Source organism: Anguilla rostrata, chromosome 5 (genome assembly GCF_018555375.3).
Source record: "Anguilla rostrata isolate EN2019 chromosome 5, ASM1855537v3, whole genome shotgun sequence".
NCBI lineage: Eukaryota > Metazoa > Chordata > Actinopteri > Anguilliformes > Anguillidae > Anguilla > Anguilla rostrata.
Window position 1 is genome coordinate 12872819 of NC_057937.1, and position 19263 is coordinate 12892081.

The following is a 19263-nucleotide window of genomic DNA, read 5'->3' on the forward strand; positions in this document are numbered from 1 at the left end:
TCTGTATTTGTAAATGTCAGAGGTTCTACGCACGCACATACTTACATACATATACATACAGACCTTCAACAAATGTAGAGAGATCTCTCTCAACTTCTGTTGTTTTTAAAAGTGCTTCATAAATAAACTTGACTTGACTTGACTGTCTGCTCCACATGTTCAATGTTCATAAGTGCACATTAGTAAGAGCACCATAATAGTACAATGGGCCAGCGAGTTCTTATGTGGCCTGGGCTGCTTAAAACTGAAAACACACAATTAGACATGAAACTTGCAAAGTGCCCAATTTTTTTTATTGACACAGCACCTGTTGCGCTGCCCAACCCAAGTTGAAACAAATATGTCTGCTGCATACCACAAAACTACCAAACCAGGTACTGGTGACAAATATTCATTTTGAGCAATACAGGAATATCAATCCCAAAAGACCCCTTGCATTTGTCCGACCACTGTCGCAAAAACATGGCCCTTCACCTCTTACATCTACCTTAGAACTCAGTGTCACTCTTTTTTTATTATTATATGTAAGTGATATATTCATGCCTTTGTTTGTAAGTGCATTTTGAAAAATGTTCTGGTTATTTACAATACAGCTACACTGTATAGACAACAGAAAAATAAAATTCATTAGCTACAAGAGACTCCTGAAATAAACAAGCATTCTGGAAAACAATAATTTAAAGTTTTAACCCATTTAGGTTTCAACTAAAAGCAACCACATTTAGAGAAAGCAGGTGGCTGTGTATTTATAAGACATTTTATTGACATTGCAGATGGATAAAACACATTCAGTTGCACATAGCATGTATTTAAACTGATCTTCATAAAAATATTTCAAAAAAAAAATACTTAAGCCAGTTTATCTGGATGTGCAGTCATTGTTATTGATATAGTCTGGGTCTATGTACATTTTGATTTTCAGAGGAAATAAATATCAGGAAATTCTGGGGAAATGTTGATGGTTCCGTACATCTAACATCACAACCAAAGGTAGTATTATTCACTATTAGTAGAAATACTTTAAAATCTATTTGTACCGCCTTCACAAAATGTACAGTCATTCAGTCTTCTCATCAGAGAGTAATGTGTTTGGATATGATTTGGGGCCCCAAGATTAGGTCCCACACCACTCTGCGAGTGAGGTGAAATATCACAGTTGTATGTGGACAATTTCTCTTGAAGCCTAGGCTAACCAACAATGACAAGGATACATAAATCTACAACAGTTTCGCAAATTCAAGACTTAAGTGCACAAAATAATGAAAACCATGTTTGACTTCGTGAATGCTGCTCATTTTGAAATACAGCCAGATTACTTTCAATATGCCTTTGAAGGCAATCAATTATTATGAGACATGAATGGTGATTTCTACTGCCCTAGGTGGCAACATGATGTGGCTTCTATTTACAATTGAAATAGTTAATAAACTCTTTGGCAATAAAAGGCACATTTAAGAGAAAATATAAATGCCTACACTCTTACCTATACAAAAATAAATGTATTCATTTTATTATATAATCGGTAATATAACAGTTTTGCATGCTGTTATTATTGCTGCTATTAAAAGCAAAAAATATGCCTTATTATCTCATGACCTACAATGACTAGACTAAAATATAGACTTAAATCAATTCATTTGACATTGATACCACAGTTAGCACAGCCAGATTTGCATGATATTTATACAGATTCTTCAGGTTTTGTGTTGCTGTGAAAAGTGTAAAGCGTGTGTCTTGTTTGCCTTCCCGTAACAGAAGTGCACCCAGAAAAAAGGCAAACCAAAAAACGCAGCAAATGAACCAAGGGACTGGAGCCATTAGCACTGCTGTTTTACCAATACATCTCCCTCACTGCTTCATAATTCTTGTTGAGCTACCCATTTTAAAAATGCGAGCTCCTTGATTGAAGGTTTTGACGTGTATGCGTGGCTTTAGTTGACCAGAAGGCCAAACTGCGGGCTTTGGCAGCCCCTGTGGTTGCCGCACTGAAGATATTCGAGAAGGACAGGAGGGGAGGGTATTCCAATAGCATTGTCAACGTCATCCACCCCCCGCCCCACCCTAGTCTGACATGGCTGCATCCCGAACTTGGCTCCGCCCCCCTCTCCCTGCCTCTTCCTCTCCAGGCCTCTTCCATCACAGTCCCTCCTGCTCAAAAGTAGTATCTTCCACCGGGGGGGGGGGGGGGCACCTAAATCGGTCCTTCATACCCGCTGGCAAATGTGCAGCCTGGACGTGGAGGAGGAGGTGGCATCCTTCCAGACCTTGCAGGAGAGCCCCTTGGCGCAGTCGCAGCGCTGGAAGATCTCCAGGCCGTGGGAGCCTTTCTTCCTCTGCCGGGTGCACACCTCCCCCTGCCGCAGCACCGGCTTGCATATCTTGGACCAGAAGTGACGGGCGCAACAGTGGCCATCCGAGCAGTCCGAGGAACGCAGGCAGCGTTCTCCTTCGTGAGCTTTGGGAAACAGAGGGGGCATTTCAAATGGGAAACATGTCAACTATAAATGATCAATAAATAGCTTTTATCAGTAATACAGGCAAAAAATACACAAAATGTTTCATGAAAAAGTAACTATGTGTTCTAGTAGAGGACACCTGGTTCCTATTCGACTCTTGTCAAAATCTGTTAGGGTTGATTCGACACTGAGAATTGTGCTGTGATACAGGCATGTTTTCATGTGTTCATGGTCATATGCATGTTCCCATATCCCACCACGCACTGCTTCATGACTGAGAGGTAAACAAAAAACTTTCAGTATATATCAACAACATGAGGAAAACTGTGATTCAGAAAAACTAAGACTGCTAAGGCCTCTTGTCAAAGATGTTTAGTGTTAAAATGTAAAATGTTGTATTGCATTGCAGTTCTAGGAAAATAGCAGTGTGTCGTACCTAAAAACAGTTTCAAAAGTTTTAAGTCTCATTTAGGCAGGTTTGTATCAATCGTTCAAAGGAATGACTACAAAATATTTAATAATACCTTAATCTTTTCCATGAAACCACATTTCTCCTCGATTGCCAAAGGTTTACTTTTGCACACAAACAACAACTCAGAATCCATTACCCAAACAATTTCTTCCAGCTTGCTTAAATAAAGAAAAAATTATCGTTTCAAGGCCATTCCACCAATTTTCCTTAAAGATAACATTCAAAAGGCATCCAGGAACCTGGAAAATACATGTGCTGGGAACGTTTACTGTGACTTTCCTAATGTCTTGCAAAGTTCTGAGAACCATGGATTACTAGCTGGGCATTCACTCTTGTTGACAGGCATAATATGTTTGTTATTTTAAAGTGAAACACGCTAGCACAACATAACAGGCTCTATTTTTGGGCCGGCGAATAGCGTATTGCGAGCTGTTGCACTGTAAAAGCGGTATTTTCATCATGGATTTCGATATGCCTGAGCATTTGGTCATTTTCTGACTCGCTGCTGGGGGTGGGTCAGTCAAGATTGAGCAATGGACTGCTATTCTGGTGCAGCTCATTGCGATCTTCCAGTCCCTATGCTCCGTGATTTGCTGCCTCACCACCTGCCTGCTGAGACCAGATCTAAAGCGTAAGTCGCAGCCCATCATCAGGCGAATCAGTTGCCACGCACAGTGCGCTCATACGCCTTTCCATTGACTGCACCCATGCACTGTGCGGCTTTGATTTTGGAAAATCGAGCCCAATGTATATTAAATAATGTGTTGTCTTTTATATGGATATGAAACAACAATTCTGTGTGGCTCAGGCATCACCTGATGATGTGCTTTCTGCTTCTTGGGCTCCTAAAGTGTGGCTCACCAGGTACACAGTGGCCATGATAGAACGTAATTAAAGTTAACCACATTTTTTGTGTTACATTGCAGTCTAGTGCAAAACACAACCAAGAATGAGACAGACCTTTGATTACAGAGAACTTTGGCTTTGCTCTGCCACTCTTTTTCCAGCTGTTATCCTTGTTTGAGAACTTGTTGTGGTCTTCTAAAGCTGGGATGTGTGGTGGAAGAACACTTTCTGAAACAGAAATGCAGATATCTGCAGAGAGAGGGAGGGATAGCGTGAGCTAATCGGTCAAAACATATTTGGGCATGCATGTCTTCATTGTCGTTATGAGCTTTTAAAGTCACTGTTACTCAAGCATTGTTAGAAGCAGTTTTTCAACCATAATTCTGGAGTAAGAGAAGTCCAGAAAATGAGACGTGATGTCACCGTGGACTTACAGTTGCTGCAGCGGTTTCCGGGGCAGCACATGGTGTCCCTGTTGCAACGCTTCTTCCTCCTCCTGCAGGTGAGGCAGCGGGAGGGGGCGTGCTGAGGGCTGTGGCAGTAGCTTCCCACGCTGCATTCCTTATCATTGCTGCAAGGGTACACCTGCTGGACCAGGAACAGGATAGGACAGTGAGTCATGCTGCATGGGAGTTATTAACAATGCTCCTAAAGCATAAGGGAAACTCCACAGTTGGACACCTTAGTCATTGCTATTTTATTGGCTTGCCTCTGGAAAGTGGTCATATGACATGTTCATTTCTGTCCTGCTTAGTTCTCTACACAACTATATAAAAAAAAATGTTAATGATGTAAACTAAGGAAATGCAAACGCATGGCATTTAAAGGATATATCCACCCAAGATAGATACATCCATTCAAGGACTGACAAAAACAATTCCTTTGGCCTTTTAAAACATATCATCATGCATACAGTTTCTATTACCTGAACTGGAAAGTGAATGGTTTAGACATTTGGAAACAAACAAATCAAGATAAAATCAGGCCAGAGTGGCTTCAGGGGAACCCTTTAAAATTCCAAAAATTAAAGCACTAAATTTAATGCAATAAAACTATTCTAAATTATTGTTACTGAAAAGTTTATCAGTTTTATGAAAACAGAATAAATTCAATTTCAGTCAAATGAGACCGGCCTAACTCCAATAATGTGGCTTATCTGTATATAAATATATTTTTATATGACAACAACAAAACAAAGCTGAAACTGGACCGTGCAGTTATCAGATTAACTTATCGTGTATTTTCACGTTTGTAGATAATAAAAAATAGGGAACACATGTTTGAGGGAATTACTGTAGTAGCTTGCACAACTTTAACGCCATGTTTTCAGAATGCAATCAAGAGTTATTGCGCTATCGTGTCAGGAAAGTGTAGGTGAAGCTCATTTATAACCCTAATTACTAATGTATGACTTTATTAGAAATGGTTGAGAGCTCTTTGAGTGCTGCTGCTTTATTGGAATATCTTTTGATTGTTTTTATTGCTTATGTTGTGCCAATAAAAGTTATTAAATCAAGATAAATGGTAGGCACCCTCAGATACTTTCAGATATGATTTCAGATATATCTTTTTGGACGTGCATCACTCCTGCTGTCTGGCACTGACAACATTTTCTCCCACGGTGCAAAAGACATTCATTAATGTGACTGAAATGGTTGAGATAAAAAGGCATTGTTCATAAGCATAGCAACTACTCTACAGCAACAAAGAACAAAACCAGGGCCAAAGTCACTCTTTCCACAACAAGTACACCAGGAGATGTTACTGGAACCAGTGTCGTATTGTAATTTTGTACACATGGCATTTATTTGCTGCTGGCATTAACTATTACAAAAATAAAAAAGCACATTCCTCAGCCCTATGTATATTGTGTTGTTGATTTCAAGTTTCAAGTGTTTGGAACCGTGTCCAAAGTTAAGCAAGGGTGGGCTTGGTGAGAACATGGATGGGAGAAAGGGAAAGCCAAACTGATGCTATAAAAATGCACAATTGGGCTGATATGTGGTACTTGTCCCCACAAGATTGAGTGGAACACCACCCATTCAGCCATGCAGACATAACAATGTAGAAGTTGACGTCGAGGATATGATGCCTTTCTGAAAGGATGAACCAAAAGCCACTGTAAAACCAAAGTCATTACTGTAGTTATTAACCCTTGGATGCATATCTATGTCAAAAAATGACTTGATTGCAAGTCTCTCAAAATAAACCATGTCTACAACTGTTGTATTCTCCTTCAAACTTGTATTTTATTGATAGAAAATTTAAGAGCAGTTTCTGTTTTAACTTTTTTACAATTTGAGTAAAGATTAGTTTTTCATTACTACCCCTTGTTTACATAGGCTGGGTCATTTTTGACTAGTATTGAATTTGCTGTATTGGTAGATCTACAGCAAAATGAGATGTGAGAGGGGTCAGAGTTGAATGGACAGACCTGTCCAACAGAAAGGGATACAGGATACAGACGGGATACAGCACCAGACAATCATGCAGGGTTCTGCTCCTGTCAGCTAAGAATAGGAAGATGAGGCTATAGACAGAGAAGATTAGACAAATCTGTTGCAACATGCAGATGTTAGGGTCATATTTTGGCGGGAACAGCATGAATCCATGGATCCATCCTGCCTTGTGTCAATGATGCAGGCTGGTGGTGGTGGTATAATGGTGTGGGGAATGCTTTCTTGGCACACACTAGGCTCCTTAATACTAGTTGAGAATTATTTGAATGCCACATCATTCCTAATCATTGTTGCTAACCATGTGTATTCCTTTATGGCCAGTCTACACTTTTTCAAATGGATTCTTCTAACAGGATAATGCAGCATGTCACAAAGAACACATAATTTCAAGCTGGTCATGAACATGACAGTGACTTGAGTTTACTCCAATGACCTGCACAGTCTCAATCTAATAGAGATTCTTTGAAGGGTAAAATAGGTTCGCAGCATGTGTGGCCAAAAAGAACTGTAGGAGCTGCATGATTCTATGAGTCTGTATCGACCAAAATCCCTAAGGAATGTTTTCAGCATCTTGTTGAATTTGAATTTTTGACCCACCTATGCATTAAAAGGGTATTGAGGAGCCAATTCATCTATGGATTAAACATGCTACCTATTACAGAAAAGCGGGCCTATTCTCCTATATCGAGGCTTAATTTACAATCTGGCCATCCAGGCTTTCCCCAATTCAACCGGCTATATAAATCTTTTCCTCTCCACAGCAGCACAGCCACATGTTGCTACATGTGTGGTGAGTGTTCTGGCACGAAATGGTTGCTGTGCATCCCTAGTTGCTCATGGTCGAGGTGAATTATGCTCTTATTCTGAGAAGAGTTGTGATCTTTTAAAGGCACTGTATGAATTCAATTGAACATTATTATTATTATGAATAACCTGAATAACTTGAATAGCTGACTTTTAGGAGCGGAAACTGGGTAGCTGTTGAGACACCAACGATGATTAAAACCAGCATCTGGTGTCATTCTGTCATTAATATATCCAAGGTTCGCATATGGGATAAGCATAACTTGCACATGTCCCTAATTTATCACCATAATGGACCCATAATTCTGCACATGCAAATCCAACAGTCTGCACAAATTAAGACATCAGGAAGTAAGCTGCCATCAAAGCAATCATTCGTCAATCCCATGAAAAGGTCACCAGAACAGCTGCAAGCATTCTCAAATTATACTAAGGTTTGTGTATGAGGTAACCATATACAATTTACCAGGGTTTAAAAGAACACAGAACACTTTGGTATCTGAGGCACATAGGTGAATGATTAATAACAAAACTCTGTCAACAGTCCATCAGAGTATCAATCTACATCCACCATAGCTAGTTGTTATCTCACATACCATTTGGAAAGTTTAATTTTCTAGTAATCAGTCTTCAGATATGTAGACATCCAAAATTTGTCAGTTGTGTACAAATAACACTTTGGATGCTCACAAATGAAAACGCAGATAACTCTCATTGTGTATGTGCAAACACCATGTGATTAGGTTTTCCATGTGCTTTAGTGCACCCATTGACAAATCATCCACCAGATTTATGCAACTCAATTTATATTGTGCCACCAGCATTGATCTCTTCACTTAATTAGAGAAAACAGTAAAATAATATGTGAAACGTCTTATTTATGCAGCACAAAGCTACATCAGCACACCCTGACTGAGGCCTAAGTTTAACAACTGAAGAGAAACAGGGTCAAAATAACAATGGAAGAATGGTGAAATTTGGCAATCAGGTAACTGAATTTCTCAAGGTTTGTTACTGTCAAATGTCAAGTATTTAGAACCCCCCCCCCCAAAAAAAGAAGCACACTCTATTTTGCAGTGTCACAAGTCTGACACAACCAATCTAATCCAAAAAGTATTTGTTCAAAAGCATTCTCCGAAAGATTCACCGGGATACCTATATTATTAACATTGTTTCTTGAAGGCCGGTTCATTAGTAGTTCATCTCTCATCATAATTTCTTTCACTATGAAGAGAAATGGTCCAAAGTTTAAAAAAAATGCAGCACAATACTTTTAGTTTTACTACACTTTACTTCACACACTTAATAGTTTAGTTATAAAATCAAGTCCCAGCTTAATATCAAGTGCCTCTAATTGTAATTACGTTATAATTACTCGGCTATGACTGAACTGTCCCTAGGGAAGTTGCATCTTGGGAACTGTAGTACAACCACAGCCTTTTCTTTAGACATTAGGTGCAGCTGCTTCTCTTTGGCTTTACTCTGACTGTAAGCTAAACATCTTTTAAACCTTAAATGGTTTAAATGTTGAAATGCGTAACAATACACGCTTTAGGAATTTTTCTATATCAATTACATAGTGTTTATTCTGCATAAAAACAATACTATACAAACTTCGGAAGTACTTTGTAGAAACATGTCCTTACATGTGGTGTAATTACATGGGCAGGAGACCCATTAAATTTGTCCTTATGTTCAGTCTGGACTACTGAACACATGAGAGAGGTCCTCTGCAATTGAAAAAGACCACAGCACAAAGTCAAATGCCCAGAATTCTACAACTTTATGTTAGAATTAAATGTTTGCAAATCATTGCAATATACAAACTTGTTTTTAAACATAAAGTAAATACATAAAAAACAGACAATAAGAATAATAATAATAATTATTATTATTATTATTATTATTATTATTATTATTATTATTATTATTATTATATTTTTTACCAGGCTCAGGTGCATTACACCATACCACCACAGACCACTTTGTCAATTCAATAAATTAAAAAATAAAGTTTTTTTTTAAAGGCCTTGTTACTCCCACAATGGCATCATTGAGAAGCTCTGAGTTTCAGTTGAGTTAATGTGTCTGTTTAAGCTCATTGAACTCAAACACGCTTGTGCATAGCCAAAGACAATTTACCAGCATCAAGGAAAGAAACTTAACCACATGATACCCTGAGGACAACTCAAATAAAGTGTAGTCGTCTCATTTAAAATAGCCTGTTGTCTCATAACTACAGTGTAGAGACAAAGCCTGATAGCCCTGTGGAACAGTCTATGTGATTCTTATCAGGGGTTGCTTGCTTGCAGTCTAGGATTGATTACATCACTAGGGAGGAGTCTCCCCTTCCTTACCTATGCCTGGGCTCAGTAATTTCACAGGCTTCCCTTTGAAACCCACGATACAAATCCAAATCATGGATGATAATCATGCCTTATCTTCCCTTGTTATAAAATGCCCTTTTCTTGGCTTCTGACAGGGCACGGTATTGTTTGGAAGTATTTCATTCATGTGTCTCTCAAACTGAAAGCTTTCTTCCTTTTTTTTTCTCCCAACTGAGGCAATCTCCCACATTTTCTTGAGAAAATATTCTCAAATAAAAGCCAGGGCTCTTCCTCTGTAGGAAGTGGTTTGGGACATTACACAGCCTGTGTTAACAGATAAAGAACAGCCACAGAGACAGGCTCCTGAGAGCTCAGTGGAAGCATAGCTGCTATTGAAGACTGCATTACTTTATGACTCCTCAGCAAAAATGGTCAGTGTAAAAAAGCTATGGGTAGAGTACTAACTCAAATAGAATGTGTGACATCTCTATTGAACTCATATAAGACTGTTAATGAAACACAGAATTTTGCTGTGAATCTGTGGACTGGAGTATAGTTTTTATAGATATTTTGTGGACTGCAGCACAGCAAAGAGCATATTTTTTCTTACAGAGATGGTGTGGCACAAACAGATCACTGTTGTTTACTGTATTAGTAAATATAAGCAGTACAAGAGCTCAATATTGGATGACTTTGGAAAATGGCATCAAAAGATATAATCACATCTGTTAATAGTGGTGCTATCAAAGTTCAAACTAGCATCATTATGGATTAAGCGTATTAAATTCATATGGATGAAAGTGTAGTACATCTACAGAAATAAATTATGAGTTTGGTGTATTATCTGCCAGCAGATGCTTTTTCCCTCTTTAGACAATTCAGTCCTGTTAAACAATGTGATAAGTGTTAAAGAATGACATATCACAGCAACATCTGAGCAAAACATAGCTTGCGGCAGATTCTTAATGTGGAGACACTGCCAAGACTTAATATTATCCATGAACTTCAAAGACGCAATACATGGGAGCTGCCATCTCCTGTCATTAACTGACGTGTGTGATGATTTCTGCCCTTTCAATAACTGCAAGTAGGTTGTTTTCTGTCCTCCCACTAAAGCCCAAAAACCTCTATGCCACTCTTCGAAAACACATGGGACTGCTCCAGCAAGATCTGCTTAAATGCATTTGGCAAGTCAAATAAAACGAAATTAAAAAAACATAACACTAATCTTTTAGGCAACTGTACACTGGTGCCAAATCTGTTTCAAATCTGAGAACTGAATACATCAGTGGATTGTAAATGAACAGCTAGTACAATCAATATTTTAATCCACAAATTCTACTGACTCACGGATAGCATTTTGTCAGTGTTTAGCGTAATTTTTTTTTGTGGAAAATGTAGTTAATTTGTGTCTATATGAGGCAATGGCAACCTAATAACCTCATAGTTCCAGATGCAGGCAGCTGAATGCGGCACATACATTATCACTCCAGTGTGTGGTTGGAACTCAGAGGGGAATTACATGTGACAAATGATAATTGGTACAGTCGTTTGTGTGAGAAAACAAAGAAAAACAGTCAAGCCTGGTAAAGTGAGCAAGTGTGTGACATGCTGTGGAAAAAGACCCAGGAGGCATTTTGGGGACTGCATATTTACAGAAGGGTTATTATGAGCTAAGTACACAAATATTGAGATTTGAGCTCCTGGGTGGCTGTTGACATAGTTTATTGTCCTGAGAACCTGCTATGCTCTGCTGCCAAGAAATCAGTTTGAGTCTTTGAGGGTTATGTCATTAGTCAACTGTACTCTAAATTTCATTTCACCTGGGCAGGGTGGGCACAAGTCTGCCAAGTTTACTTTACTACCACTGCTGAAGTTCATCCTGGATACTACATAGATATAACCTTCTAGGTAGGCTGGTGCCTATAGGTTGCCAGATGTGTTCAATGAAAGATGTGCTTCTCCTGTGATTTGTGTTTTTCAAAAAATGCGATCACTGAAAGGATCAGTTAACAACTTCATGCACGTGGTTTCATAAGACACAGAACAGTAAAGAACGAGATAAAGAAAAATGATGTACTCAGTACATAAAGGTGAATGTAATACGCAATGTAAGGTACACTGTTCAGGCATGGGAGAGTTCCATTGACGGAAAAGGAATTCGCATTAAACATCACTTGGACTGGAATTTTGTCATGGTTAGATATTCCCCTCTGACAGCTACTCATACCAGTCTGTTAACTCTGGAATGAATTTGGGTACCGTACCAGAAAACAGATTTCAACGTGAAAGCACTTTACGTTTTTTTAAGTGGCTTAGTTATAGCTCAGAACACGAACAAGCAAATCTGAAACGCTTAATTTAATACTGGGAATTGAGAGGACAAGAGCACAACACTTACTTGGAAAAGCAAAGTTGCTTTTTTCCGGGAAGCGTATTTCAATTTTATTAAGAAATTTAAAAAAACTGAAAACTTTCCTGACACCAAATGTGTAGGTGAAGGTAATACTTCTGTTTCTGTGTTTGCAACACTTTAGAACAACATTCCAATAATTTTGTTTGTGTCAGTCTGAAAAAGTGTATTGATGGATTTCATTTAAATGCATCAGGTACAACAGAACCCTTGAATCAGTGACAGCCTTGTTGAGCATTCCAGACTTGTAAAGGCACTGCCTGGAAGACAGGCCTGTTAAACTCATTTAAAATACAGAACAATGATTCACATAATCAAATAACAAATGAGACAAATTCTTCCCTGAGCACTGCTGTATAGACCACTTTGTTTTAGTTGCTAGTGTGTAAACTACATTTCCACAAAACAACGGTAAATACATGGCTGCAAAAACTACGTGACCAGAACATTGCAGAAACCATTGAGCATTGTGTTTTAAAAGAACATATCTTTGCACAATGCATATTTGCATATTTTGTCCCTTCAGTGAAGTCTAATGGTCACTTGACCAACTCTTGCCCTTTAAGGAAACAACAGCAATGTCAGCTGCCAAGGGATGCAATGATTATCACCCATGCTCTAAGATTCAATGTAGGCACACTGCAGCTAACAGCTTAGCATATACAGTCTGCATTCACTCTCACATACAGTTATTTTAATCATGTTGTGACGTGTTACTCCTTCAATTTCGGGCAACATCAGGCCAGAACATTGCCATAAAAAAACACCCCGGTGTGTGAACGGCACATCAACATTCCTGAACTGCCTTGAAAGAGAAAACAATGTCTAATTTCTGTGTTTGCAACTCGGTGGCCGCAATGTGCATTTCTCTAACCCTGAATAATAAACTACTTCACAACTGGTCTTTCCTTCAGGCTGACTGAGAAAAATCCTGACCAACATCATGAAAGATAACTACAGTTGAACTTCAGTGTTGCCAAGAGGCTGGCACTGAACCAACTGCAATGGAAGTTCCGCATTTGTACAGTATCACCGTTCTGCAAACCCAGGTTATTACAACAGTGTACGAGGATGCAGTGTTCATGGCAGTTAGACATTTTTGCAACATATCTAAACTCTAATTTATGAGTTTAGATATGTTGCAAATGTAACCTCGCAAATGTCATGTGCCCATTGGTGCACTATGGCTGTTAAAGTCTTAGAATGTCATATTCCAAATAAAGTACGTTTGTCAGTCTAATTTAGTCCACTGTGATTGAAACCTAGTACATCTCAACATTATACAGCTTTAGCAAGGAGGTTAAATCCCTAAAAACCATTCTGTCAGTCTAAAAGCAGAACACCCACATCCATTAAAGTTATGGCCAAATCTTTATAGTCACGCGTTGCTAAATGTGGCATAACATTTCACGCACATATGGTGGTCTCCACATATCTCCCTGTGGAAAACCACATTTTTGAAAACCACACTCATTTATTACTGCAACAAGGTTGTAAGCGCTCTTCCAAAAAAGCCGTTTCGCAGTACTGCTACGCTGGGTATTTTCCCACCCTAGTGGTAGGTCTGACATCCACATGCTTACATCATCTGCCGTGCTCTACATCAGTTGATATAAATGGTCTAGAAATGATACAGACATTTAATTGCAGAAAAGTGGCATTGCAATAATGCAACCAAATGTCTAAAGCGTAGGCCATGATAAAATTAGAAATATCACAATGTTGTACACTCATTAGGCACAGCAGTGGTCACTGCATTGACATGAATTCCACAAATAAGCCACTGATATATTGAGTCACAAAATAACTGACAGGCACAATAATAGGTTCATAAACTAAAACTACACTTCACATGGACACACAGAGTTGCATCGGCTGTAATTACCTTCCAGGTGCACAACTACATTAACACATTAACATGTTCAGTGTTACTTCACCTCTAACAAAATCAATGAAATATCAGATCAACTCTGAATGTTAATTGTACTCTACCAGAACTGATTTAACAATGAAAATTGTCCAGTACTCCTCTCTGCTTTTCTCAGCCACATTGCAAGGCATTGCTTAGTACATGCAGCTTTCTTTACCTTAATCAATGTTAGAAACAATTGCAACGAGCAGGGCCCTAAGTCTTTATTTATTCCTCAGTCTAATTCCAATACTAAATACAACCAGACACTCCATGGCAATATCATCTCTGTAATTGGCTTTAAAACACTATGAAACAAGTGCAATGTAACATCCTTGCTCATTGCTAATAACATTTTCATAGGCTTTTTTTCTGATTCTGGTGGACATCATGCAAAGATCAATCACATTGCCAGATATGTTTCTTATATTTTCAGAACATTGTCATCATAAGAGAATACTAAGGTATTCAATCCTGGAAGTATTTAGAGAAGTTTAGTCCTGAGAAATGCAAACTAAAATAGCATGAACAGACAATCTTCACTAAGTCAACTCGGTTTATGAGTCCAGCACAGATCAATTATACTCTTATTAGAGTTAAACACAATGTTGAAGTTCATTTTACATTTAACATTTTATTTTATTTATATTACATTGCCATTATTGTACCACAAAATATCACAATCCCACCAGCTTGGACAAAGTCACAGACCAGTATATTTCAAAATATTGATAAACAATTTTATCAGCAAGGGTGTCCCTACCTCAAGTTCTGGTTTTGGAGCTGCCTGTTTTTATTAATTTTAATCATTGGCTTTACACTAATCATTTCAATATTGCTGCCTGTTGTAATAGCCGCAAAACGTACACAGCATCACTACGCACATACCACTTATTTTAGAAAGCAGCAAAAGAGCTATAACGTCTACATTTTGAACCATATTACCAATTAAAATACACTGTAGGCACAGTGCGTTTAATAACACAATGCGTTTAATATGCGTCTGGACCGGCTTAATAAAACTGAGAGCCAGACGGACAACTATCCGTTGTGTCAACTGTCACAGACATTTCGGTTCAAATTAACGGTTTAAATGTATTTTATTGAATATTGACTTCAAGGCCTGAAATTACTTTAAAGTTTTATGGGGGTCTTTGCCCGCAATTTCCACAAATCAATAGCAGGTGAGGTCGACTTTTTACGACTTTTGGCCCATATGTGCTCCAACACTTTCAAACCGCAGTTTTAAGTAGTAGGCTGTGGGCCAGAGTTACATCCACTGTAAATCTCTCACTTTGTACAGTGTTTTGAAGTAGGCTATTCTTACCCTGATCTTGTGCACAGAAGTAGCCTACTGAATCACTGAAACCATTTGCTGCCAATTCAATGACAAGGTCACTTTTTGTGGTCAGAGAAAATATTTCCATTAAACAATTACACATCTCAACAATATCTCAAATAGCCTACCAATTACTCATTACTGCGGCATATTAATATCTTGTTATAGTAACACACTAGCTAAATGGCAAGATTGGCTGGCTGCGGTTAAGACCTAGACTGAGAACGTCTCGTAGTGGAAATTAAGTTCTTATAACATTCAAATAAGAATTTCCAGCCATCACACGACCACAGTCGTGTCTAGACTGGCAAACCTACTTAAAGCAGTGTCACAGATACACAAACTGATAGAACGATGTAGACAGGTTGATTTCGATAGGCTAAGAAAATCTGTTCTGATGACAATCGCATCACCTAAATCGAATTTTCTACGTTTGAATCTATATGAATCTGTAACCCTCCACAAAATATTAGATAAGATCCTTAAATTAAAATATCTGACAAATATATGTCGATTACAACTGGATATTTTTGAGGAAATAGCCCTTTTGACATTACTGTATAGAAACCACCAGAATATAGTCGATTTCGTTGCCACTCATGTAATATTTTAATAGAATCTTTCTCTCAAAACTTTAAACAGGAGCGTGAAGTTAACTGAACTGACGTATTCATTTCCACGGCGTACCGGGAATAAGTCTTATACAATTAAATAAAAAGTGTTCAAATTGCGTCGACACTGGTTAACACGCGCAGATAACTCTGCAATTTATTAATTAAATTGAATTCTTATGTTTGATTCGTTTTTTTCTTTTTTTTGTTTGTTTTGTTTTTTTGTTAACAGCAAGCGAGTTACTATATTAATGAAACAATTTTACCTGTGCAAGGTGGTTGTATTTCTTGGTGACTGCGGTCCCAGAACGATTCGTTGCCGCAGTTGGAGGTTCCAGAAGACTCAATTTGATTGAGTTCACCTTGGATCCCGCTTCTGCCTTTTGGGACGTTACCATTCTCAATGCTGCAAACAGCAGCATGAAAACACAGCTACACCTAGTCCAGGCCAGTACTAGCATTCTTGGCAAACAGTCTTGTAGATGTATGTCTTGGAATAAAAACAGAAATAACCTTGATTATTAATTGCCGAAGTGAGTTTAATATGGAAAGTAACCTTTCCAAATAATGTGAATGTATGCCGTGAATTAATTAAATGGCGAGTCGCTTGCTTCAGTTTCTTAAATATGAAAGATTACAAAGGCTTATTCAAAGTGGCAGATGTTACTTTTCTATGTAAAAACGATAGGCTGAACTGCACATACAAAATAAAGTAGGCTTAATTGGTCCCGACGCCCATAGTGTCTTCGTAAAACTTCTAGCCTACATCTAGCAGTCTATCCCTGGCTGTGTGTGAGGATTCTGTTGAGCAGCCCTGTGTTTTATGATCTCAGATGCTTTCTTTTTATAGGACCTTAATGGGTTTGTTTCCTCCGCCCCTATTCAGATCTGACAAAGAGTGAAACTGATCTCTCTCCACTGCTCGCTCTAGCGATGCGCATTGTCCTGCGGAGCTCTCCTGCCCAGACTCCCAACACCCGAAACCCCGGTGGGGAAAACACATAAAATTAATCATATATAACCGCCGATTCTACCAGTTTGAGTTAAATTATTCGGTTGCAATGAAAGAAAGAGAGAAAACAATGCAAGCAGAAGATGTTAAGATTTGTTTTAAATGCCTTTCATTGATTTATGAGCAAAATAATTTACTGTTATAACAAACGCACAGACAGATGGTTTTTAAAGATGAATTTTGACCACGTACTGGCTCCAATAAGTGTTTCTGTTGGAGCAACAATCACCACTATATAAATACTAAAGCTAATGGCCATCATCTTATAATAGCTGAAATAGTATGTTTGCAGTAGGATGGCTAACAGGTGCAATCCAAGTTCATGTCCACGTTTTCGTCGGTGCTTTTTCGGTTATAAGTGTCTGTTGCCACACACATTTTGTAGGGCCAACTTGTTTTATAGTTTTATGATAGTAGTAAGTGGCACGATTTTATAATTTCCAAATATAGAACATGTCAAATCTTTTGCGTGTTTTACCATAAGAAGAATTTCCCTCCACATAGTGATATACGATAAAAAAACAAATATTGATAAGATTGATTACATGAAGGCTATTTGTGATGTAGAGCTGGCCAATTGTCTGTGCATAGAACTTGCGTTTTTTGGATTGATAATTATCATGCTTTTTTCATAAGCAATATCTAAGAGTACAATAACTTCCTTCATGGACAGTTTGTCCTTCATTCCTGGGATTACATACATTACATGATATGCTGGTGCAATTTGTCTTCAGTTTTTCTTGTCCAATAAGAGAATACGGTAGCTTTCTGAAAGGACTAAAATTTCCTGTTATGTCTGGGCAATTCACATGGAAAAACACTGTTCAGCGTAAGATAATAGTTAGAGTAAAAAATGTCTATCCATCCATCCATCCATCTATTTTGTAAGCCGCTTTCACCTGGTCAAGGTTGTGGGGGGCTGGAGCCTATCCCAGCAGACTTTAAATCTTTAAAATACTATCATTAAGAGTCTTTAGAGCGAACTATGTGCAAAAGAAGAACTATGCTTTCTTCCCCAATTGGTTTGATGTATCTCTTGAACTAACAGTTTAATTGTTCAGTTATGTAAATGTTTACTTGACAAAGCATTACAACAAGTTTGTCAAGGGGCAAACACGGCCATGTATGTACGCCTCAATGAGTGTGTCCATAAAGTGTAAACATTTGTCATGCTCAAATTTCTATTTGGCACAACCTGTGATGGATTAGATAATGAAAATAGATTTTCACATAGGCCCATTGCATGCCATTATCACTCATACTCCGAGTCTCTTTGTTATTCCCATATACCCTGTATGACTCATTGTACACTCAACACTCTGAAAATACTTTAGGTTTTCTTCTTTGTTTTCTTTTGTCTTCACTCATATTGCTTTACCCTAATATCAGAGTACCATTTCCGCATGAAATCAGTATATGACCATGGCTTCGATCAATTGAATGCACAGTTGCCCCATGATCGAGTGAAACTGGCAGCAGCATTAGGACTGTATCAACGATTGTGTCTAATGGTTATGATGCAAAAAGGTAGAGAATCGATAAATGTTTCCTGTAATTCAATGAGTTGGTGCTTATGAATGTGCTGCTGTATGTTCTGCCAATGAGGCTGTGAGCAATTGCCTGTAAATTACTCTTCATTTAAAGCTTCATGTCAGTTAATTCATAAGAGACGCATAACTAAAATGTATACTCATTACTGTGTAGACAGCCTGGTGAGATTAACCTCATGTTGACCTCTGAGTAGTGAGCCTTGGAAGCCAAAACCTCCGTGATTACCTTCAAAATCTCCAGAATGCAATGACTCAGACATAATCAGTGTTAAGCCAGTGTTAATCACACTGCACCCAGAACTGTGCACCGAGCAGTTTAGAAATCCTCTCGTATTCCACTCTTACCTGTCAGCAGAAACCTGCGGTAACTGAAGGACTTGGTCTCGCTTCTGTCCTCATGGCACATTAGAGTAATGGTCACATTCTGAGATTTCAGTGATGCCAGAGGATGTGCTGGGAAATTGAGTTTCTGCTGTCCTTGTGACATGTTAACATCCACACATACAAGGCTTGTGTAGCCTAGAGGCAGGGGTTAATCAACCCAAGGCGTCCGTGAAACAATAGCCTGGGAAATTCTGCCAAATTTACAATGGAGAGCCGTATTTTGTTGTGACCACTAGAAATTCTTCACCTCACATTTAAAGGTTTACATGGCATCAGGTATGCCCTTTTCTTTCTGTAGATATGTTCTGCCAGAATTCATGTTGAAAATACAGTAATTCCTATGCACAGACGATATCTAGTTGAGTAAAGTGATTTTGTGGCAAATACAAGGGTGCTGCAGGTGTGTTAATTATCTATTTTGCAATGAGTGACAGTTTTATGGTAACTTTTACATAAAAGAAGGGTGCCTTCCTTGTCAGTCCTCTGATAGGGACATCATTAAATTTGGGTTTAGCAATGACAGATAAGTCATACCTTAGCTTTATGATCAAATTTTGGAACATTCCTTTACACACTTCCATCTGAGTCCATTACTTTTATAACATCATTTCACTAGGAAAAAATTCATTCACTTGTTCTAATACTGCTATTAATGTTTACTCCCCATCGTTGTAAAGCTGT

General features: G+C 38.4%; 1 protein-coding gene across 3 annotated transcripts; it reads right to left on the minus strand.

Moving 5' to 3' along the window:
• Positions 1-276: 276 nt before the first annotated feature.
• Positions 277-16453, minus strand: dkk2 (dickkopf WNT signaling pathway inhibitor 2). Of its 3 annotated transcripts, XM_064335182.1 has the most exons (5): positions 16341-16453; positions 15903-16126; positions 4209-4362; positions 3889-4023; positions 277-2455 (listed from the first exon to the last, which is right to left on the minus strand). In XM_064335182.1, the coding sequence occupies exons 2-5, from the start codon at positions 16095-16097 to the stop codon at positions 2205-2207; spliced, it is 735 nt and encodes a 244-aa protein (XP_064191252.1). In that variant the 5' UTR covers positions 16098-16126; positions 16341-16453; the 3' UTR covers positions 277-2204. The 3 variants fall into 3 exon arrangements, with proteins under 3 accessions (XP_064191252.1, XP_064191253.1, XP_064191251.1); XM_064335183.1 differs by having other exon boundaries at positions 4209-4359; positions 15903-16453; XM_064335181.1 differs by having other exon boundaries at positions 15903-16453.
• Between the last annotated feature and the right edge of the window lie 2810 nt (positions 16454-19263).

What these genes read in the sequence shown, in the direction of transcription:
- dkk2 (XM_064335182.1), bottom strand. Translation starts at nt 16,097, where the DNA reads ATGCTAGTACTGGCCTGGACTAGGTGTAGCTGTGTTTTCATGCTGCTG. An exon ending in CGGAAACCGCTGCAGCAACT is followed by an intron (nt 4,024 to 4,208) that starts GTAAGTCCACGG and finishes CTCTCTCTGCAG; the next exon opens with ATATCTGCATTTCTGTTTCA. An exon ending in AAAGTTCTCTGTAATCAAAG is followed by an intron (nt 2,456 to 3,888) that starts GTCTGTCTCATT and finishes TGTTTCCCAAAG; the next exon opens with CTCACGAAGGAGAACGCTGC.